General features: G+C 48.4%; 7 protein-coding genes across 7 annotated transcripts; 5 read left to right on the top strand and 2 right to left on the bottom strand.

Annotated features, from left to right (window-relative positions):
• Window positions 1–46: 46 nt before the first annotated feature.
• N7478_007165 (NAD(P)/FAD-dependent oxidoreductase) lies at window positions 47–1,620 on the top strand (the record flags this gene model as incomplete). Its single annotated transcript, XM_056923379.1, has 4 exons — window positions 47–296; window positions 358–647; window positions 710–1,295; window positions 1,355–1,620. 4 exons carry the CDS (start codon window positions 47–49, stop codon window positions 1,618–1,620), a joined length of 1,392 nt encoding a protein of 463 aa, XP_056781416.1.
• A 770-nt stretch (window positions 1,621–2,390) lies between these two features.
• N7478_007164 (uncharacterized protein) lies at window positions 2,391–2,768 on the top strand (the record flags this gene model as incomplete). The annotated part of the gene is made up of 2 exons (XM_056923378.1): window positions 2,391–2,602; window positions 2,693–2,768. The coding sequence occupies 2 exons, from the start codon at window positions 2,391–2,393 to the stop codon at window positions 2,766–2,768; spliced, it is 288 nt and encodes a 95-aa protein (XP_056781415.1).
• Window positions 2,769–4,407: 1,639 nt separating this feature from the next.
• Window positions 4,408–8,337, top strand: N7478_007163 (uncharacterized protein; the record flags this gene model as incomplete). The annotated part of the gene is made up of 2 exons (XM_056923377.1): window positions 4,408–4,786; window positions 5,588–8,337. The coding sequence occupies 2 exons, from the start codon at window positions 4,408–4,410 to the stop codon at window positions 8,335–8,337; spliced, it is 3,129 nt and encodes a 1,042-aa protein (XP_056781414.1).
• Window positions 8,338–9,434: 1,097 nt separating this feature from the next.
• N7478_007162 (carnitine O-acetyltransferase CAT2) lies at window positions 9,435–11,659 on the top strand (the record flags this gene model as incomplete). The annotated part of the gene is made up of 4 exons (XM_056923376.1): window positions 9,435–9,515; window positions 9,611–9,650; window positions 9,807–11,469; window positions 11,527–11,659. 4 exons carry the CDS (start codon window positions 9,435–9,437, stop codon window positions 11,657–11,659), a joined length of 1,917 nt encoding a protein of 638 aa, XP_056781413.1.
• A 965-nt stretch (window positions 11,660–12,624) lies between these two features.
• N7478_007161 (uncharacterized protein) lies at window positions 12,625–13,960 on the bottom strand (the record flags this gene model as incomplete). The annotated part of the gene is made up of 3 exons (XM_056923375.1): window positions 12,625–12,788; window positions 13,001–13,400; window positions 13,529–13,960. The coding sequence occupies 3 exons, from the start codon at window positions 13,958–13,960 to the stop codon at window positions 12,625–12,627; spliced, it is 996 nt and encodes a 331-aa protein (XP_056781412.1).
• A 483-nt stretch (window positions 13,961–14,443) lies between these two features.
• N7478_007160 (uncharacterized protein) lies at window positions 14,444–16,726 on the bottom strand (the record flags this gene model as incomplete). The annotated part of the gene is made up of 2 exons (XM_056923374.1): window positions 14,444–15,019; window positions 15,221–16,726. The coding sequence occupies 2 exons, from the start codon at window positions 16,724–16,726 to the stop codon at window positions 14,444–14,446; spliced, it is 2,082 nt and encodes a 693-aa protein (XP_056781411.1).
• A 3,405-nt stretch (window positions 16,727–20,131) lies between these two features.
• Window positions 20,132–21,979, top strand: N7478_007159 (uncharacterized protein; the record flags this gene model as incomplete). Its single annotated transcript, XM_056923373.1, has 2 exons — window positions 20,132–21,608; window positions 21,672–21,979. The coding sequence occupies 2 exons, from the start codon at window positions 20,132–20,134 to the stop codon at window positions 21,977–21,979; spliced, it is 1,785 nt and encodes a 594-aa protein (XP_056781410.1).
• Window positions 21,980–22,319: the final 340 nt, after the last annotated feature.

The following is a 22,319-nucleotide window of genomic DNA, read 5'->3' as shown; positions in this document are numbered from 1 at the left end:
TCCAAGCTTCAAAGTTGTCTTGATCAAGAGACAATATCAAGAAAACATGACATCAAAACATATCCCTGTTGCAAACGCGACGCTCCCCTTCTGGCGGACAGATCCCCACCCTCTAGACAATTATCGCTCCACCGAAACTCTACCTGAGAAAAGCGACGTCGTCATCATTGGAGCTGGGTATGCGGGGGCATCGGTGGCGCACCATATTCTTCGAAATGTAAAAAATGGTGCCAAAGCACCTTCAATCACGATCTTGGAAGCGCGTCAGGCGTGCTCTGGTGCGACTGCTCGCAATGGTGAGATGATCATGCTGGTGGATGGGATGTTTCCGAACGAGTATTAACCAATTTCATACAGGGGGGCATATGAAGCCAGATATTTACAACTTTATAGCAACCCTGGCCGAAAATTATGGATTAGATGCCGCAGCTGAAGTGGCAGCTTTCGAGGCCAAGCATGTATACGCAATGAAAGATTTCGTTGAGGCTGAGAAGATCGACTGCGATTACACAGTCACTAAGGCCCTTGATGTTCAATTGACCGAGTCACACTTCAAAAAGCTCAAGGATGGGTACCACAGTTTAGTCGCAGGCGGTATCGAAGCAACGGCTCGAGCGCAGATAATTGAGTCTCAAGAGGCAAAAGACGTACGTCCTTTTGTCCATATAATTTCAAAATGCTTTAGATTCGTAGCTGATATTTTGTCCAGTTTTCCGGCGTCAAAGGTGCTGTGGGCTGCTTTGCGTACGACGCAGGTCACATCTGGGCCTACAAATTCGTTCTCCACATCTTGGAAAATGCGGTCTCGCAAGGTCTTGATCTGCAGACGCACACACCTGTGAGTAAAGTCTCGGAGTCGGCCCATTCTGATTCTCCATATCGCTGGAGAGTGGAGACGTCCTCGCGCGGCACGGTCGCGGCCAAAGTGGTAGTATTTGCAACGAATGCCTATACCTCAACTCTCGCCCCACAATATCAAGGTAAAATTGTACCTGTGCGTGGAACATGCAGTCGCATTGTTGTTCCGCCTGGATCTCAAGCTCCTCGCTTGACAAACACTTACACCTTGCGACTGAATGCTTGGGATTATGACTACCTTATTCCGCGTGGAGACGGGAGCATTGTGGTGGGTGGGGCACGATCGTCGTTTATCCATGACGAAAAGAATTGGCTCAATGTTAGTGATGATAGTCGAGTTTTAGAGCCTGCAGCACGCTATTTCGATGGATACATGCAAAGGAATTTCGTGGGGTGGGAAAATAGCCATGCATATACCGACCGGGTCTGGACGGGAAGTAAGTATATCCCCCTCTTCCCTCCTTGCGCGAATTGTTTCTCATTTCATAATTTATAGTTATGGGATACTCTGCCGATGGTCTTCCTCATGTCGGTCAAGTTCCTGGACAAGAAGGTCAATTTATTCTGGCTGGGTTCACGGGACATGGAATGCCACAAATCTTCTTGGTCGCTGAAGCCCTCGCGAAGATGGTCGTTAATGAAGCAAGCTTTGAAGAGACTAAACTGCCTCGACTGTTTAAAACCAGCCAGGAAAGAATTACGACCTCAAAGAGCAATATTTCCGATAAAGCTCCCCCGGCTACGACGCAGGCCAAACTATGAGGGTATCCGGGATCTCGCCGTAGATTTTAATTAAATAACATGCAATGGCGTCTTGATATTAGCCTTATAGCTCAAACTCGTATAGCTCCACTCAGTTATCAAGTCTAAGCTTCTTTCTCGGTAATATCCACCAAAAAGCAAACTTGGTGATGCTTGGCAATGGGCTTGGCGGTCAGAAAACGTCAACTTGATGGTGAATTGTGTGCGGGATCCACCTATACAAATCTCTTTGCTGATCCTTTAGTGTGCGGAGTATCCACCCACACCACATCTTCAAGCTCTTTACAACAAGGAGTCATACTTTGAGGAACAATAACAATTACCATTGAAGTTTTATGTAGTTTAACTCAAAGGATTCATCTGAATCATGCTCCTCACCTAACCAAAACAGGTTGGTCCCTCCCAAATGTCTTCCAAATGTCCAAATCCCACTGTCGATCATCCGCCATCACCAATCATGATGGCGTGCTTTTACTGATCATTAGCTCTAGCTGCACCATGATGGCGCGATATGGCCCACTCCACCTCCTCCAGACCCTTTAAACTCTCTCTGGGCAATAGACCCCGTGTGTCTATATAACTCCCACGGGCCCGTTCGATAATCATTTCGTCAACTTGAACCCAGGTGCATCTACCCTCACCCCGGGCCTTCACCGCTATCTCTCGTACAGGAGATCTTTCAATATATCAACCACAACGCACATCTCCCCACAAATCTCTCTTCTGGACTGTTGATCAATCTGATTGGTCATTTCTCGCTTACCGGAAAAATGGACCTCCCCGAAAAGATGGAAGTCGACTTGGAGTCGCAAACCGCGCAGTACGAATACGCTCCCTGGCTATTGGACGATCACCCGCTCCGCTCGCATCCCACCGAGTGTATCCCAGGTTTGGGCCCTTTTATATCTGAAAGCTTTGTTTCACTACGGAAGCAATGGAAACAATCTCTACTGCGCGCCATAGCTCTGGTTATTCTGTGCCTGTAAGTGTCACATTCTTTGAAAATTACTAGTCCCCATATTCATCGCATCGGAAGCACTAACACGTTTCTTTTTTTTTTGACTGATTACAGTCTTGCATTTCAATTGATCCAGCTTTCCCATGTGTGGTGGGGAAAGACCTACCTTGACCAGCAGAGTCCCGTTTAAGCCCTCGCGGGTGGCAAGGGAAATACAAGTCCCCCCATTCGGGCGCATTGCATGCTACTGCAAAGCAATAGATTTTGCACCAGCATCTGGCTGCATAATGCCAATTTTTAAATCGACACTGCAGTTTTCTATCTCAGGCAAGAGACTGATTGCATGATGTGCGACTTCGACTTTGTTCGCTTTACTTGCCTGGGAGCCTGCAGTGGACTCTACGACTCGAATCTCCCACGACACTGAATAGTGTATAACGAGGAACGATCGACGACCGACCGACCTAATATTCCTTTCATGGGACTGGACGCTCAATCTCTCATCCTTGAACCTCGTCCACTTCTTTTTCTCTCCTATCTGGAGCTCCTTTACCAACTAGAATACCGACCCTTCTAATCAGGCTGAGCCACTCTGGTTTCATCCAGGGAAACGCGTCGCCAAACGCCGTGTGCTGACGAAACCTCTTATGTTTCCATTCGGAAATTGACGAAGGATCATTTGACTCTGATGTGCGCCGAATGATTCCACGTTGCTCTGAAACCTATATATATAATTTCGTTTCCTTTTTTTGTCAAATTTTTCATGATACCCTATACCAAGTCTACCAAGTTTATCTCAACAATCAAGTCCATATTTTTTTTTATAATTTCCCGATCCACTCTATAGTTCATATTTTCTTTTTTTCATACTTCGTAGGGTTACCCTTATTGATGAAGCAGTGCAACATCTGATTACATTCCTCAAATAACGTGTGCCACGGGGCCCGATCGGAATGTGGTCCGAGCATTTTTTTTTCGTCAATAACGGCAGGCTACATACAGGTTCCCGTGGATCAGATCAGCTTTCATGTGTCTTTCAGCAGGGGATGACCTAGAACATGATGGTCACAAGGTTCAAGAGAAGCCAGTGGAAACCCGACAGAGTTGAGCCATTCCTGTAACTTGGGAGGATCTGCTGCCTAATTTGGACCTAACTAGGTAAAGAGATAGTATGTACCTAACCATTACTACTATATACAGCCTGAAGACACCTGGGCAGTTTACTTCCTATACTATAGAACCCTTTCGAAGCCATAATATCAATGAAACTGGCGAGCAGAAATATCCAGGTCTAGATTTTATCCAAATAAACAATAATACACAGTGCGTACAACAGGCCAAACCAAATATTGCAAGGGTAGTTCATCGTTTGTCTTTTGTTTTTCGTTATCGCGCACGAGCGGTGATTCCCACCGTGATCCGATCTCCGCCATGCAAGATACAGTCTTGGCCCCATCACGCTAAAGCCGCATCACTCACCGTTTTTTTTCTCCGTTCGCTCAGGACTCTTTGCTTACCCTAGTCTTCTTTTCTTCGTCGCAGAGTCAATTCTTCAGTCTGAGCGATTGCCACAGTCCTTGGAACCGAACCCCCCTCAATTTTCCGGATATCATTACGCCATCTCCGCACCCCTCACGGTCGCGCCCTAATTCCGAGGAGGCCATGGCTCTCGGGATCAACCGCTGATCCGTCATTACAACTCAGTTTTCCCTTCTTCGGCACCTTTTCCACCGCTATTCAAGGCCAGCCCATCGCCAACGAACACCGCAAAATCACCTATCTTCCCCGTATATCACCTCAATCGAGAAGAGAACTCTTATACCCACAAAATGGATTACTATCGACGGCTCCACCATAGCTCCTATCCACCACGACCATCACCGTTAGGAACCTCGCAAGAACCGCGCGACGAGCGTGCTCTGACGCTCACTTCCCCCGCTGCTCAGGATACACGACGAGTTGAGAATGCAAAGGTACGGTCGACAAGTCGCTACGAGAGTCCCCATGCGACTTCCCCTATATATTCATCCGGCGCATCGCGTGCATCTATGTCGCACCCGCTTCGCGAAAGCACCAGCGCACATGTCTCGCCATCCAAGGCCCAGCAAGTACAACAACATCGTCGGCACGCTAGTCTAGAGTCAAGGCATCAACCACATGCACACCGCAGAAACCATTCCCAGCCACAATCAGGCCATGCCCGAGAAGGTAAGACATTTGATTATATCTCATTCTTATCTTGCATTTTTATTTTATTTTCTATTTCTTTTCAAATTTGGTGGAAAGTTCAAAACCGGTTATTTCTCCCTCTATCGATTTTATCCCCTGCATGTGTGTGTGTATACTAGCCCCGGATTCAGGAACTTTGGGGTCGGACTTGTCCCGTGGTTCCTGTCCCAACTAATCTCTCCACTTTCCCATCATTCTCGAAGGATCGGGGGAGCATGCGATGTTTAGACGAGAAAGGATATTTTGACCGGACAGGTAGTATTTTTTATAACCTGTCCTGTTGAAGTATATATCTTGGCTGCTATGAAATATTCCGCACTATTACCCCCCCCCCCTCCTCCTTCCTTCCTCCCTCCTCCATCTTCCCCCCTTGTCTTGTTACTTGCTTCCCCCTGATGCTTGTTATTCCCCGGTGGCGCTGATCCTCCGCTCGGGAGCGCTAGGCCCAATCGGGGAATAAACGACTATTCCCTTTTGGGACTAGCGGTCGAGCTCCCGGAGTCACGGGTTCTGGGCTTCTGGGTCCTGGAATCAATTCCACCTTCCCTAGCGTTTTTGATCAGTTTACATGGCGCGATGAATAACGCATCTTCCTACCCCGCGCGCCGTGCATCCCAGGGCAGCAGTGGCAGCCCTGGTCACACGGGTGAGTGAAGTGGTCCCCTTGACGGCGGATGCGACATGAATCTTTAAGCGCCATTCCCCATTTTCTGACACCATTGCGGACTTGCTTGGGATCGATCGCGGGCTTCATATGTCTCCACAGAGAGATTTTTTCAGAACAAACTAACGTTTGCGCTATAGGACAACAAGAACAATCTGCGCCTCCCGCGTTCGGCCATCGACAAATGCCTCCCCCATCATCGCCTCACTCCTACGCCTCACGATCGCAGTCAGCCAACGCGCCTACATCCCTACTTTCTCGCGATGGGCCAGGAAGCCAGTCTCATCGGCCGGGGAGTAGCATGTCTATATCCGCCATGTTAGGCTCTGATCCGGAGCGACCGAGCCGAGATGCATCGTCGTTGTTTTCGCGCCCGTCCGCGTCGTCGATTTTTGGCACCACTTCGGCTTCCGTTACAGCCGGCATGTCACCTCCCACTGGGCCAACTCGCCCTTCCCCAGTTGACTTTCGTCGGTCAGAGACACCAGAGAAAGCATTTTCAAAGCCACAGCCGGGTCGTCCATACCGATCTGGCTCTGGTGGCGGATCAAGCTTCCTAGGTGCAGATCAATCAAAATTCGGAAGCCTGTCACGCATGCCTCCCTCGCAATACCCCGAGAAATCCCATTCAACGCAACCCTCCCCTCATATCTCACCCGCTGACCTTCCACACAACGAGCCTCGTCGGATGAGTTTCAGTGGTCCGATCGCCCGCTCCAGTAGCCAGCCACTCAACGCCGAGGTGGCCGCACGACCGCCTGCTTACAGCCCGCTCTCCCGCCCGTCGGGGGGATTAACAGAGCGATTTGATCATGGGCAAAGAGCTTCCGCGGCATATGCAGGTCTTGATCATCATAATCGTTTCGGAAGTCTGTTTGGAGACCGCCGTTCAGAGGAGATTACGCATCGGGATGCCGATCGTGCGCCTCATGGTTTGGATCCAAAAGGGCCGATGGGGGGATCAACTCGATTCAGCTCGATCTACGGTGAGAGAGAATCACATGATTGGCATTCAGGTGCTTCGTCATGGGATCATGGCCGCTCACATCCATCCTCTCCAGAGAGCACGCGTATCGCTGCGCCCGAGCCGGCGTCAAGTTTTGGCTTTGGAGCGATCCAAAGTTACACTAAATCTTTGGGATCCCAACCTGGCGGTGGCCGTCAGCCACTGTCTCTCCATACTGGTCATTCTCAGCCAACATCTTCTCCTCGCGAGTCACCTTACTTGAGTAAACAATCGACACAACCCTCACGTCTCGGGTCTACACCGGCCTCAGCGGCTGCGGCTGGAGCAGGCCTCCTTGGTCTTGCAGCTGCTGGAGAAGAAGGGCGTCGAAAGGGAAGTGATGAACTACTGCAACACCGTAATTTGCTTGCGGTAGGTATAGATGGAAAGCGCGGCGGTCGCGCGTCTCCACTTCCTCAAGCTGTACAAGGCGCACAAGCCCCGTTTATTGGAGCGTCGGGTGAGCCAAGTATAAAGAATGATCTAGGAAGAGTGTTTTCTGGCATTGGTAGCGGTGTCGGAGGTGTGACGGCCGGTTCATCTGGAAGTGGACCGTCAACGCCTTTGACATCAAGTCCTTTTAAGCGCGACGGGACTACCGCGCGCTCCGTGAATGGTGATGTTGATGATGGGAAAATTCCTCGTCCTACATCCACAGCAGGTATCAGGCGATCCCGGAAATCCCGGGATGAAGATCAGATGGAGCTTGAGGGTGGTGGACTGTCTTCGCGATCCCGTCGAGCTCGACATTTGCACCAACATCAACATCACCATCATCACCAGTATGTATCTGGACACGGGTCTATCAACGGCTCCCAGGCACTAACTACGTTAAACAGCCACCATCATCACAGACACAAAGCAGAAGAGGAGGCAGCTGCCTTGAATGGTCTACACCGGCCGCTATCTACAGGCTTCTTTGGGCGAACATCTACTCCAGCAGAACCTTCCACAGGACATCATCACCATCACCACCACCACCATCATCATCATGCTCCACGACCTGCTCCTGCGACAGCCTCTCCTCTCCGAGAACCCCGCACCACCGTCAACCTTGAGCCGCTCCTCTCGAGTGTCGCCCACCTTCCCAGGCAACATCTCGGATCTACACTCTATACACCTCGCATCAGTACACCCTCGGCAAAGGCTTCCTCTGAGAGCTCCAAGTTTGGTTACACGACAAGTCCCCAGCCTCTTCCGCGTCTCGAAAAGCGCGAAAACTGCACTTTCACTATTCGCGTACCACGTTTCCGGATCGATCAAAGTCATCGCGAGGAGATCTGTACGCGACGAGCACTATGGGGCACTGGTGTATACACAGACGACTCTGATCCTGTCGCCGCTGCTATCCATTCGGGCTTCATCCGTGGGGCCTGGGGCGATGATGTGGATGAGTCCATGCTCGATCTAGAAATCAAAGACACATACCAGCACGCCCCGCAATCAACTGCGGAAGCAACACAGGAGGGCTCCAAGTCAGCCTCGCAGACCAATGGCCCCCGTGTACCACCTCTTCCTCCATCTGACCAAGATCTTCATATTACCTTATTGGTTTTGCCTCGTCTGGAGCGCTATGACTCCACCGTCATGTTTGGTATCAAGTCTCGTAAATGGGATGGTCGCCATGATGGCGTGAGTTTCAAGGTACACCGAGTGGATTGGGTGGACGATGGTGTTGGGCGCGGCGAGGAGCGAAGCGGAGAAGCCCGACGCAAACGCCTACGCACACTGATGCAGACCGGTCGCATCTGTACGGGGCCCGCCATGGCTAAAATTGATGAGCTCCGACGAACCGGCGTGCAAGTTTCCCGACCCATCAACGGCCAAGAGCAGCCCACAACCGTTGAGCCAGTTTCGTAGATCTGTGGCTCTCTCTATTTACCCTACCTTTTTTTTACCCCTCTTGGATTTACAATATTCGGCAGTTTATTTTGATTTACCCAGGTGGGGACTCTGTACTAATTACCCTGGAGTCAGATCTTTCTCTCCCATTCTGGTCTTGTTCATGGGGGCGTTTGTTCATCTTTTTCTTTTTATTATATGATATTCTTTGTGGTGATTTGCGTTGGATCCTTTTTTTTTCTGGGCTGTTGATACCTGCGAATAGCGTGTTTTTGGTCACGATCTAATTTACTACATATCATCTACTATCTATCTATTTATCTATTTAACTATGTATAATTCTTTCTCTTTGTATACTTATCATGTGCGCATCATTTAAGTACATAGTAGACAATAATGTTCGGATCAATGGACCCGGATGAAGGGATATATGTCAGATTAGCACCTGACATGTTAAGCAGGGACCCTTTCGTACAAAATGATGCTTTTGAACTTACCATGGATACATCTAGGAATGGATATATATCCATATATCGTTTTCCATCTCCCCGCGGAGAGATTTCAAATCCCGTCTCCTATATCTGGCCGTAAATCAAGCTCTCCGCAGTCCGATTCCCCGGCGCTAAGAAGCTCTCCCCGCATTGCCTTTTCATTCGCAGCAGTGTAGGGGAATAAGAAGTCCTAAAGGTTAAAATTCAATACACAATACTAGTCCACCTAAAACACAGCCCTTATTTATTTCCTATCCCCCTTTTTTTTTTCTCGGTATCCCGAATCCCGAGTCGACCGATCTTGTGACTGCAGGTTTGTTCCCACATTCTCTAGATCCAAATTGACTCAGAACAACCGAGGCCCAAATCAATACCAAAGTTACCGGTAGGTGGAGTTTATTACCGTTTTCCCGTTTTTTGATTCGCTCCACACGACCCCACTCGTAATACCACCGTTACTCACACCCGCGGGCAACAGCGCTTCGGTCTCGCTCGCAACCGAGGCTCATTCATCTCCTTCGAAGGTATTTGGTCCTTCGACTGCTCAACTTGGAACAACTTCGTTTCAACCTCTTCTCTCCTTCTTTTTCTTCTTCCTCTAACTTACTTCCTTATACAAGAGGGATGTTTGCTGCTTCTGCTCGAAGCCGTCTCACCACCTTGTCAAGGCCCCGGCTCCCTCCGACACAACTGCTTGCCCGCTCGGTACGACGGCCATCTCCGATTCCCTGGTTGCGATAAACCGCGATTTAGGAAAGTCCATGATTCTACGAAGCAATTGAAGCTGACAGTGATTTCAGACACCCGCTATGGCTCGAAAGGCATCTTCAGTCCCTGAGGGTAAGTGCTTCACATGCGATTTCTGTTGTGGATCAGATGCCGTCATGAGAATGGGGCCCTGCCCACCTCAACGCGATACCGCTACAATCAGATCCGCCCTGTGAATAAGGAGAACAAAGACAACAGAAGGCTAACAAAATGGAATCTGTGATTCAGGATACAAAGAGGACATCTCCAAGGGCAAGATGCTCCGTTTTGAGGACTCCCTGCCCCACCTCCCCGTCCCATCCCTGGAGGAGACCGGCCGCCGCTACTTGAAGTCGGTTCACCCCCTGGTCTCCGCGGCGGAGTACGAGCGCACCAAGAATGCAGTCGAGGACTTCATTCGCCCCGGCGGTGAAGGTGAGCCTTTGCAGAAGCGTCTGGTCGAACGCGCTGCCAACCCCAAAGTCAAGAACTGGATCGCCGAGTGGTGGAACCAGGCTGCTTACCTGGGCTACCGGGACCCCGTCATTCCCTATGTTTCCTACTTCTACTCATACAAGGATGACCGTGAGCGTCGTGACCCAGCCAAGCGTGCTGCTGCCATCACCACCGCCGCACTTGAGTTCAAGGTGCAAGTCGACAATGGCTCTCTCGAGCCCGAGTACATGCGCGGTCAGCCAATGGCCATGAGCTCCTACGAGTACATGTTCAACTGCTGCCGTGTTCCTGCTGATGGCGAGGATTTCCCTCGCAAGTACACTGCAGCGGAGAACCAGCACATCGTGGTCGCCCGCAAGAACCAGTTCTTCAAGGTCCCTCTCGTCATTGACGGTCAAACCTTGAATGTCTCCGAGCTGGAGCAGCAGTTCCAGCGCATCATTGAGACTGCCCAGCCAGCCCCGCCGGTCGGTGTGCTGACTGTGGCTGACCGTGACCACTGGACCGCCGCCCGCAAGACCCTCGTTGCAGCTGACCCTGCCAACGAGCAGGCTCTGAAGGACATCGAGTCTGCAGGCTTCGTGATTTGCTTGGATGACGCCAAGCCCGTTACCCTTGAGGAGCGCGCGCACCAGTACTGGCACGGCGACGGCGCCAATCGCTGGTTCGACAAGCCCCTCCAGTTCATTGTCAATGATAACGGTACTGCCGGATTCATGGGCGAGCACAGCATGATGGACGGCACCCCCACCCACCGTCTGAACGACCACGTCAACAACCTCATCTTCAACAAGCGCATCGATCTCTCTGCCAAGTCTGTGCGCTCCCAGCTTCCCGACCCTAAGCCCATAACCTTCCACCTGAACGATGCCGCCAACGAGGCCATCGATGTCGCAGCCCAATACCACCGCAAGCAGATCGCCTCCCACGAGCTGGTCGTCCAAGCCTACCAGGGCTACGGCAAGGGTCTGATTAAGAAATTCAAGTGCAGCCCCGATGCCTACGTCCAGATGGTCATCCAACTCGCCTACTACAAGATGTACGGCAAGAACCGTCCCACCTACGAGTCTGCTTCAACCCGCAAGTTCCAGGAGGGCCGTACCGAAACCACCCGCACAGTCTCCGACGAGAGTGTCGCTTTCTGCAAGTCTTTCCACGACCACACCATTCCCCGCGAAGAGGTCGTTAAGCTCTTCCGTGCTGCTCTCTCTCAACACACCAAGTACACTCTCGAGGCTTCCGATGGCCGCGGTGTCGACCGTCACTTGTTCGGTCTGAAGAAGCTCCTCCAGCCCGGTGAGAAGCTTCCTGCTCTCTACGAGGATCCCGCTTTCGCCTACTCCGGCTCCTGGTACATCTCCTCTTCCCAGCTGAGCTCGGAGTACTTCAACGGATACGGATGGAGCCAGGTTATCGATGATGGCTTCGGTATTGCGTACATGATCAATGAAAACAGGTATGTTTACTTTCCCTTTCCCTCAGATACTGGGATATCACTAACTTATTTTATCAGCCTTAACTTCAACATTGTCTGCAAGCGTCTTGGCGCTCACCGCATGAGCTACTTCCTGAGTGAGGCTGCTTCTGAATTGCGTGACGTCCTTATGCCTGACCTTGCTGCCCAGAGCGAGAAGGCTAAGCTGTAGATGGGTCATTGCATTTTACTACTGTTTGTTTTGATTGGTTGATCCAATGGTTGGATCCATTTTCGTTGATTTCAGCGCTTTCTATAGATGAATATATCTTCTGTACTGTCTTTATATGTATACAATGCAGTTTCATTTTGGATATATTTCCTATCTTTCTTTATCTTGAGCTTTGGTTGGCTTTTCATTTTGATGCATGACTATGAATTAGACGGTGAAGAGAATGCAAAATACGAAGTGTGTCTACGGGTATCCATGTACTATGTAGTACTCTTCTACCTCTTGCACTGGTTTGAAGTATTACGTACCTCTACTAGGTAGTAATCCTGGGATGATTCAAAGTTCAAATTAAATAGCCGACACTTGCACGTATGCGACATGGTATTCATGAGGTCGAACTAACTAGCTAATACAAAGTCTCGAAGCAGGCACGCTGGCAACCGGTGAATCATGCATGATCCCCAGATCATGCATGATACAACTTCAAGGGCTGCAAACCCATCCACTCACTTCACAGAACTAGTAAATTGCGAGTCGACAGACTCACATGTACAATTTATTATGCTTGAATATCCATAGGGACATTCCATCCATCATTTCCATCCTTCATCCTTCCATCCCAGTCCCAGTCCCAGCTAGCAAGTCACTAGCAACTCGCTAAAAAACGAAAAACAGACGAAACAATCCCCATCCAAGAACCGTAATTGAAAAAAAAAAGGGAAATTCTCCATCCTCATGAATAAAACATAAGCGCATCATAACTCCTAATCAGGAGATAATGTCATCCATCTATCTTACTGTAGAGGTAAGTAAAGGAGACATCAGGTAACTGCCCGGGCAAAGAAAAAGCCGGAAAAAAAAAGCGAAGGAGGTAAAAATCTCAATCCTAATCAAACCGATTAGGAAGGATATTGGTCGGCGATCCTTTGAAATATGACGAAGTTCTCTCAATCTGCCAAGGATATTCACTCCTTTCTATCCGCCGATCTCTCCTCTGCAGTAGGCGGGTCCACCGTTTCGGTTTCGGCCCCCTCTTGCCCTGGCCCTGACGCCTCACCCGTTGTAGGTGCAGGCGTTGTACCCGGGGAAGCGGATACACGGGACGTCGTCAAGTCACCAATCTGACGTTCTGGAAAAAGAAAAAATGTTAGATGGGGGACAAAAAATAAACGATAATGAATAATAAAAATTAAATTCAACCACGCCTCTTTCAGGGGGCGAGCGCTTGCCCCAGCTTTTCTTTGAAATGGGGGCTAGTTCTCCGCAAAAAGAAAAGAAAAAGAAAAAAGCTCTGAAACATGGGGCGGGATTTAGTGCTTATGGTTATGCTGCATTGCGTACCTAGTTCACGGACTCGTTGTCGAAGCATTTGATTCTCTCGACTTAGCATTGATGCTTCGGCTTGGTAATATGAACTTTCATCTCTACTTCCTCGGCGTGATGTATCGCGTAATGTGGGGAATGCTTCCGTGCCATCTACTCCCATTGATCGTAAGGAATCTTGAGGTGGAAGACTTGGGGATGTTGCTTGGCTTGACGGACGGGATGATCGACGGTTTGAGACTGAGGAAATGGAAAGTCGACTTGGTGCTATTGGCGGGGGCATGGGGAGAGAGAAAGATGGTGATCGTTCAGATGCTGAGGAGGGCTCGTCGACGATTGCAGTGCTTGTTCCTGGGTGGGATTGTTGATATTGGTGTAGCTGGGCTTGTTGGCTGCGAATCAGCTGGAGGAGACGGTTCTGTTATCCCCACATATTCAGTTAGCTTATTCCTTCCTTTGTATAGTATTTTTGCTTGCTAGCCCCGCTATGTACATATACTGTATTCCGGATGTGGAATAGAGTTGTGGATACTAAGGAATACCCACCACTTGTGCTTCTTGCTCCTGTTCCAGTTCCTGATGTAGTTCTCCTAAAGAAGGTGCCCGTTGATGGTGTGGGTCTGCAGTTGCGAATACAGGACTCCCACCGTGGCTGGTGGGACTGGCTGTGCGAAATGCATGCCCGATAGAGGAGCGGTGCTCTGACCAGGGTCCTTCACCGTGGCTTCCCGGGGTAGTAGCAGCTGGCCCCTCGTTCTGGTGTGTATTCATTCCTGCAGCTGATTGACGTCTTCCAGATACTGATAATCGGCCCGCGCTAGATCCACGGGAAGGTCGAGGAGAGATGGTCGTAGTATTGCTGGGGTTTGTTGGTGCGGGGGCAGTTCCTGGGGAGCTGGGGGGAAGGTTACGGTATGGCAGGGATGATGAAGAGGATGATGAGCGAGATGGTGGAAGGGAGTTGATATCCGGACACATAGCTGAAAGGAACAAGATGCGGATGAGATGGAATGTAGCTTCACACAGTACCTGATGCTAGGAAGCTCCAATTGCAAACAACCGCATGATGTGTTGCTTAGTCATTTTCATATTCGCGGGGCAGTAATACGTCACATGATACCGGATGACCCCGGTTTGAGGCCTGAGGCAACACTTAATGCCTATTTATTCAGGCATGAGTGGATCAGGCGAGAATTGCTAATACCACCCCTCAAATGGCTAAACCCACCCCTTCTAAGCTCACCGCCGTATTTGTAATACCACAAGGCACAAAGGCATCAATTTTCTGCCGGCAGCATGAATACGGTCCAGAATTAAATCTCATCTCCACGTAAAAAGCTTCCATTTTACCACACATTTAACGACATTTAATATGCAAGCAAGTTATCTCATTCCAAGCTAAACCTAAAGAGGAAACAGAGGCTGATTTTAAAAACACCGGCAAATGCATTTTCAGTCGAATTAACTGGCAAATCTGTTGATCAACGGACACCCAGGCCTTTTATGCCCCTCCACGCCGCAATTTCCACATGTATTGGGTCTCCTCCGAGATTGCACAGTTGGTGGCTGCTGAGAGCCTTGTTGGGACCATTGCTCATAAAACTCACGATCTACAGCATCTTCAACAGCATCTAGCTGCTCCCATAAGCTTGGGATCCGCCCCTGTGATCCCTCTGGGCCTCGGGGGTCTTGCCGGGCCCCCGAGGCCTGTGATGTGGCCACCGAGGCCTGTGATGCTGTATACGATCCTCGCGATATCCATACCCTCCGATCATCCCGAATTCTTGGCTCCTGTATACGAAGAAGATCTGGATGAAACTGTGGTGAATCAGCCTCCTGAAGATGCCACTGTAAGTGGAAGAGATCAAGAGGAAGTGGCTTTTTCTCATTATAATATGGAATAATTTGATGGATGCATGGAATGCCCCTGCCTTTGCCGCATACACAGAAGATAGGAATTTGAGGTTTTTCGATATGGATAGGTAGATATGTGTTGATTTCTTTCTCCAGACGGCGAATGGCTTCAAGGGAAATTCTCTGTATGAGATTTGGTAGTAAAAATGTATAGGATTGATGATCTGTGAATCGTCCAAGTGTCTGGTCATGTAACTGATATTGAATATTTGAATATTGACGTTTAATTGTCTGTTCAAAGATATCAAAGGCTCCAAGGAGAGAAGTTGAGGTTCCCTGGCTAAATTTTAATAGAAAATCCCTCAATAATAATAGGAGAATTACCTGTTGATCACGTTTAAATGCCCAATGTGCCGACTCATTTCGAGATGTTGCTACCTCACCAAAGTGAAAATAATGCCGAGTATAATGGTGTAAAAACATCTTCGCATATATTGGGTTAAGCCATTCCTTCTGGATATAACGAATTAGCTTAGAGAAGATCTCATGACAGTAAGTTTGCTGAAATTCCTGCCATTTTTGTTCGAAATCTTGAGGCGTTAAAGCAGTAACAATTTCATGCCAGAACTGTTTCATTCTCCACCACCGATGAAGCTTCTCCTGCCGTATACACCCATTCTTCAAAGAGAATATCTCTTGTTTTTTTGCAGCTTCTTTAATCTCCCATTCAAGATACTGACGAATAGGAGTACGCGCATGGGCAAGGATGCACTTATTGATATGCCACAAACAAAGCATATGGTTAAGTGTAAAAACCATTGGTATAGCACTGAGAATTGCAAGCTCTTTGTCTGTAAATACAGTCAATGGCTCAGGGATTGATTCTACCGCTAATACTGACTGTAATTGCTGTAATGCCCAGCAAAATGAATCAGTAGTAGAGTCTGATAAAAAACAGAAGCCAGCGGAGAATGTCTGGTTTGTTGATGTCATTCCAGTAATATCAAGCAATGGCATTTTGAACTTGTTGGTTTTAAATGTTGTATCCATCCAAAGAATATAGGGAAAAAGACGTAAAAATCCAATGGAAGTCCGGTGGATGGCGAATAAAGCAAGTAAAATATCGTTGTTATCCGATCTACAGCGGATACACCAATCCCCTGAATTTGGGAGGTCTTGGAGAAGTGTTTGAATAGATGAGCGGCCGCCAAGTCGTCTTTTGTTAAGATCCATCTTAATATTATAGATGTTCTTCGCGATAACATGTTCGCCTTCATTCCTGAGCTGATCCGTAATCTGGCGAGGCCAAAGCCCCTGCTGGATAGCCTGTTCAATCTCCAAACCTCTTTTTTTCATAGCCATTTGGCGAAGATAAGGAATATTGACGGCGGGTGATGGTGTATGGTTATGGCTACCATTTCCAATTTCCAATAACCATATATCTCCATGTCGACGAAGAATAACCTCAAATGGACAGTTACACTTTTTTGTACGGCCTCTTCTGCGTTTTTCTGCATCAAGTCCTATAGTCCGGCGGTCACAATATTCACCACCTCGCCAGCATTGGTAAATAACCTTGAGTTTTACCCCGTTAGAGGATTTTGAGCGTTTTGAAACAACTGCATAGCCTTGGGTAGCTGCAAATTGATTCATCTCGGTTTGAGCTTCATCCGGCGAAGAATACTCGAGTTTCCAGGGCGGATTCAGCTTAAATAGAGGGAAACTTGGCTCAATATCTGAGTATATATCAGCCAATGGCTCTTCGGGATATTGAGTCTCTTCGTCATAAATTGTGTCGATAGTGTTGAGAAAATCATCGCGGAACGTAGGAGGAGGGGTAGTTGACAGCCTAGGACTAGACATAAGAGATTCAGTAGTTTCCAGTGACATAATAATAACCAAATAGCTTCAAATTTTCAGGGGTAGTAGAGAAGATAGAAAATAACAATACTCTAAAAGAAGAAATCATTTTAGCGAAGGGGAGGTATTCAAATATATGTTTAAAATATTGTTATTGCTTAAAATATTGATATGGTAACGGGAGTAATAAAAATGCACATTCCTGAGGGTACTGTGGGGCCTCGGCAGCCAATCAGCTTCTCTTAATATTTCCGTAAACGGCAGGTCACATGCTCACTACACCTCGCCATACTTTGCCATTTCCCTATTATTTACCTTTACATAGTAACTTTACATATTTTAACCCCTACTTTGATTTACTACAGCAATACCATTTTAAACCATTTTTTAAAACCCTTCTGGATTAATAAATATACGTTATTTAATAATCACGTGCTAAAATATAATTGATTGTTATCAAAGAATAGAGATATCCGGGCGCTCCGCAATAGACGCCTTTTTTGATGTGGTTTGGTGTGGTTTGGTGTGTCGGGGCGTCCACCGCCTCCATTGACCGCCCATTTTAAATTACACCGCCTTGTTAACGGCTCATATTACAAATACGGCAGAATTTCCCAAAGCGGCTTAGAAGGGGTGGGTTTAGCCATTTGAGGGGTGGTATTAGCAATTCTCGATCAGGCCGGACGGATGCGGCGAACATGAGTTCATCGAAATATACATGTCTGTTTGTACCTAGATTCCTCCCTATACTGATGCATATGTAGATATAGCCTTTTATATATGTATAATGAACAGTGGCAAACGAGCTACTAGTAATAAACGAACCAGAAGCAATAAATGATGCGATCATATAGGAGACCTGGGGTATACAGCATCACCCTGCGCTAGATAGATCACATTTCCATTGACTCACGGCGAGTATTCCTTGTTTCGTCTCCGACGTTGCAACCATCTTTCTCACCAGCGCCCAGGGGCACCAAGTTATTGTACCAAGGGATCAAAGTAGGATTCCTGTACACAGCAGGCGGTCCTACCGAGTCATGACCGAGCCCGGCAAGCCAAGTGCCAAGGAACCAGAACGGCATCACCGGTGTCCCTGTATGTATGTGGCGCGCCACAACATTCACATTCAGGAACGCAAAAAGGGAGGACAAAATAGATACATTACCTATCCAGATCCAAATATACTTTTCACTTTTTGGATTATGTCTACACAGGATCACCGCACAAGGCTCGCGTGGCTTGCTCGGGAACGATCTTGTCGATCAACACCGATGCCCATGTGCAGGCAAGAATGCAACTCCAGTTTTCCCAGAAGCGGAAATCTCTCGGGTTGGGTTGTTTCCGGCCAACGTACAGGGCACTTTCAGCTTTCTGCTTTCTGCTGGTTCTACCCTCTCCACCCGGTACAATGTGACTCGATGAATTAACAAAACCTTGTTTCCAGTCTTTTTTTTCCTTTTGCCCTTGGGTCTACTTTTTTTTTTCTCCATGGGGAGAGTGAGAGAAGAAATTGGGGGCCGAGACAACAGTCACCATTTTCCCCCGCAAGGGACTCGGATCTTAACCCCCAACTTCTTATTTCATGTGGTTGACGTCGGCGCTTTGACTATTTGTGACGACGTTCTGGAAAGATTGCCCTGTCAGCGGCTTCGAGATGTCGATCTCAGGATTGAAAAATCGGGCATTGAGGGTTTTACAGCCGAAGAGACTTCAAGTGTACTGATACCCCCACAGGACACATAGAGTAACCGCAGCCCGTCGAAACAAGACTCTGGGCCCCTGCTCGAATGACGATCTCCGCAGCGCCACGCCCGTAATTGACCGCGCTTTGGCGCCCTTAGCTCTGGGCCGAGAAGTACCTGTCTCCTGATTTCTGAACGAACCATGGCCAACGCTCGGTCTGATTATACATACGAAAATCCAGATTGACGTCACTTTTCCAGATTTTTTTTTTCTTTCCGGTCTTTGCCTTGGATATTAACAATCCCCAATCCTGGGGAGTTCTGCAGTCTACTAGGGGATGGGGCAGATGACACCTGCAGGATTCGGTTCAGTCGGGTTTAGTTATTTTGCGCTATTTTACTATGCTATCTTCTTCATAGTGCTTCATTTCAATTTTTTTTATATATTTTTTTCGATTACTTGGATACTTTCTGTTTGACGCGATGGCCCTATGGTTCAGGGCACGATTGGCCCAGGGGCCGGCATCCTTGCGTCGTGGGGCGCCACACGATCCTTGTTCTACTAGTTTAGACGGATTTTGATTTTCTCTAATACTCCAGGGCTGTAGATATCTAAATGATGAACTGTAGCTAGTCATTTCAACGCATTCATCTTGTTAAGAAGACCAAATAAACGGCTGGACCGCTCCCTAGATCGCCCGATACGGAACATTCTTTGGCCCAACCCCTAAGCGGACATCTCGGGATTCTTCCGGAACAAAGAACTGTTTTCTTCAGTGCCTACAGTTGTCGCATCGGCCATCGGCCAACCTGGGCTGGTTAAGTGGAGCCGAACAATCCAATTGCGGGCTTTTTCCTGCCCGTGGGGCTTACCTATTCCGGGGTCATCATCCCTAGGGAAGTGCAAGTCCCTCGACTGTTGAATCTGTGGCTTGATTTTTATTATTTTTATTTTTATTTTCTGGCCGGAATAAACATTTTAGATCGTTAGAGTAGTTTTCTTTTCGCCCCCAAGTTGATTAAAATCGGGATTTGGGGGACTGAATCCCCAGATTATTCGGACGTTGATTATGTACTAGTATGGAGTACTGGAGTCTGTGTACATGTACCCACGGGGAAAGTGCGACTGGGTACTTCGGCATCCCGCTTTTTTCGCTCGGGAAGGAAACTGGAGCACGAGATGGGAAAGAACGAGGAAACTGGAGAGCGACCAGGGCAATGGAGTAGAAATCTGGAGTAAACAGTGATTTTTAATAGGTAACAAAATTTAAACAGTGAAAATATTATGAAATAAAATTGTAAAAAAAGAGCGCAAAAGGAGAAAAATAAAACAGAAAACAGAAAAATAAAAAGGAAAAGTCAAATTTCCCCCAATGAAATCCATCCCAACCTGGTGAAATCTGGGGGCTTAAAATCCTAACGTACCTCATAGTACCCCATTCACACTCCCGGATCCAAGGAATGTCCTTGCCGCATCTGACTGCGGCGTTGTTGCATTGAGTATTTATTGTTTCCTCTTTCCCCTGCTTCTTTGCTTTCTCCCCCACACTTTCTCTCCAGGTTTTTTTCATTCCTTTCTATTTACCACTGTTGCGTTTGGGTGGTATCAGAAACTTGGTCTTCTTTTATTCGACCTACAGGTACAAACATACAGGTACAATCACCTTCCATCACCTTCCCTCATTACTTCAACAAGAGGAATACCACAAAAGGAGCACCCCAGTGCTAACCATCCAACCAGTACTCAGCCATGGCGAGTATCCCAGAAAAGCTGGGGGCCCAAGAGACCCTCCAGAATTCAGAAGCTTCCAGTACTACTCGCACTGAAACCGCCGTTCTGCCGTTTGATGATAAGGATCTCGGCGATGAAGATACCGATCATCAATTAGAAAATGCCTCCCCATCCGGTCGAATTGAGCTCACCGAGGATATGTGCTACGACAAACTCGGTTACTCTTTCACTGAGACTCGCAAGTGGATGATCATCGGTGTCATTTTCCTCGTCCAAGTCTCCATGAACTTCAACACTTCGCTATACTCCAACGGTCTCAGTGGTATCTCCGAGGAATTCGGTGTCTCCCTGCAAGCAGCTCGCTGCGGTGCTATGATTTTCCTGGTCCTGTACGCTTTCGGTTGTGAGCTATGGGCGCCATGGAGTGAGGAATTGGGTCGCAAGCCCATCCTGCAGGGCTCTCTGTTCTTCGTCAACGTCTTCCAACTCCCCGTCGCTCTCGCTCCGAACTTTGCTTCTATCATGGTCGGCCGTGCGCTCGGTGGTCTCGCCTCTGCTGGTGGTTCCGTCACGCTGGGTATGATTGCTGATCTGTGGGAGGCTGATACTCAGCAGTATGCGGTCGCAGCTGTCGTTTTCTCTTCCGTCGGTGGTTCAGTCCTCGGACCAGTAGTCGGTGGATTTGTTCAGCAATTCCTCCCCTGGCGATGGAACATCTGGATTCAGCTTATCTTCGGTGGCTTTGTTCAGATAATGCATTTCCTTATCGTTCCCGAGACTCGCACTACTGTTCTGATGGACCGTATTGCTAAGGAGATGCGCGAGAGCGGCGAAAACCCTAACATCTATGGTCCTACTGAAGGCATGACCTTCCGTGAGCGATTCCCCCCTCGCGAGCTGATGGCTACTTGGATTCGTCCCTTCAAAATGTTCTTGACCGAGCCAATTGTCTTGACCCTCTCCTTGCTGAGCGGTTTCAGCGACGCTCTGATCTTCATGTTCATTCAGTCTCTATCTCTTGTCTATGGCCCACGTGGATTCAACGACTGGCAATTGGGTCTGGCCTTCCTTCCCATTCTGGTTGGCTACTTTATTGCTTGGTTCTCGTGGTTCCCCATCATTAAACGTAATGTTAAGGAGCGCGCCGAGAACCCTGACAGCGAGCGGGCTCAGTATGAATCTCGTCTGTGGTGGTTGCTATACACAGCGCCCTGCTTGCCTATCGGTTTGATCGGTTTCGCGTGGACCAGTCTGCCTCAGTGCCATTGGATCGGATCTATGATCTTCGCTGCCATCATCGGCATTGCCAACTATGCCATCTACATGGCAACCATTGACTACATGATCTGTGCTTACGGTCCATACTCAGCATCTGCCACAGGTGGTAATGGATGGTCGCGTGACTTCTTGGCCGGTGTTCTGACTATTCCGGCTACTCCTTTCTTCACCAATATAGGATCTGATCACCATGTCGAATATGCCTGTACCATTCTCTGTAAGTTTTAATCTTCAACTGCTGGATATTAAGGCGTGGCATTCAGCTAACATATCTTTACAGCCTGTATTTCAGTGGTATTGGTGATTGCCGTCTACGTCATCTACTTCAATGGACCAGCCCTACGAAAGCGCTCCCCATTCGCTCAACAGCTGTCCGAGGCTCGTGCGGAAGTTGCCAACAACGTCAACCACAGCCGCCGCCCCTCCAAGGTGCCCGCTGCATCGCGCGCCAACTCCTATGCAAGATCCCAGCAAGACCTCCGCCTCCGACAGGCTACGGGAAGCCGCCCTGGTTCCCGCGCCAACTCGCGTGCTAACTCGCGCGCCAACTCTCGTGCCAATTCCCGCCGCAACAGTGTGAATGCCTAAGCAATAAATGCTTGGCAGTCCAATTGGTCGATCTATACAGATCATCGATCACCTGGAGTGTGCTAAAAGCCTATCCCAAATTAGAACGATTACAATGGCTTTGAAGTGAAGGATCTATGAGCGTCCCAAATCTTTCTATTCTCTGTGCATTTTCCCCTCATAGCATGAATATTCCTTACGCTGGGCGTGAATGGTGTGTTCCATTGTCTTCTGGTTGATTATCAGGTAAATTCAAGGATGAAGAGCGGTCTTCGCCTTGTTTCTTAAAGGTGTATCAGTATAATGTGTTTGTTTCTTTTACAGTCTTGTGGTTGACGGCTTGTACAAGTCGAGATGAAAT

This window comes from Penicillium angulare (genome assembly GCF_028827245.1).
Source record: "Penicillium angulare strain IBT 27051 chromosome Unknown utg000004l_segment0_segment0, whole genome shotgun sequence".
Lineage (NCBI taxonomy): Eukaryota > Fungi > Ascomycota > Eurotiomycetes > Eurotiales > Aspergillaceae > Penicillium > Penicillium angulare.
The sequence above is the reverse complement of the archived record's forward strand: the minus strand, read 5'-3'. Positions and strand labels throughout refer to the sequence as shown.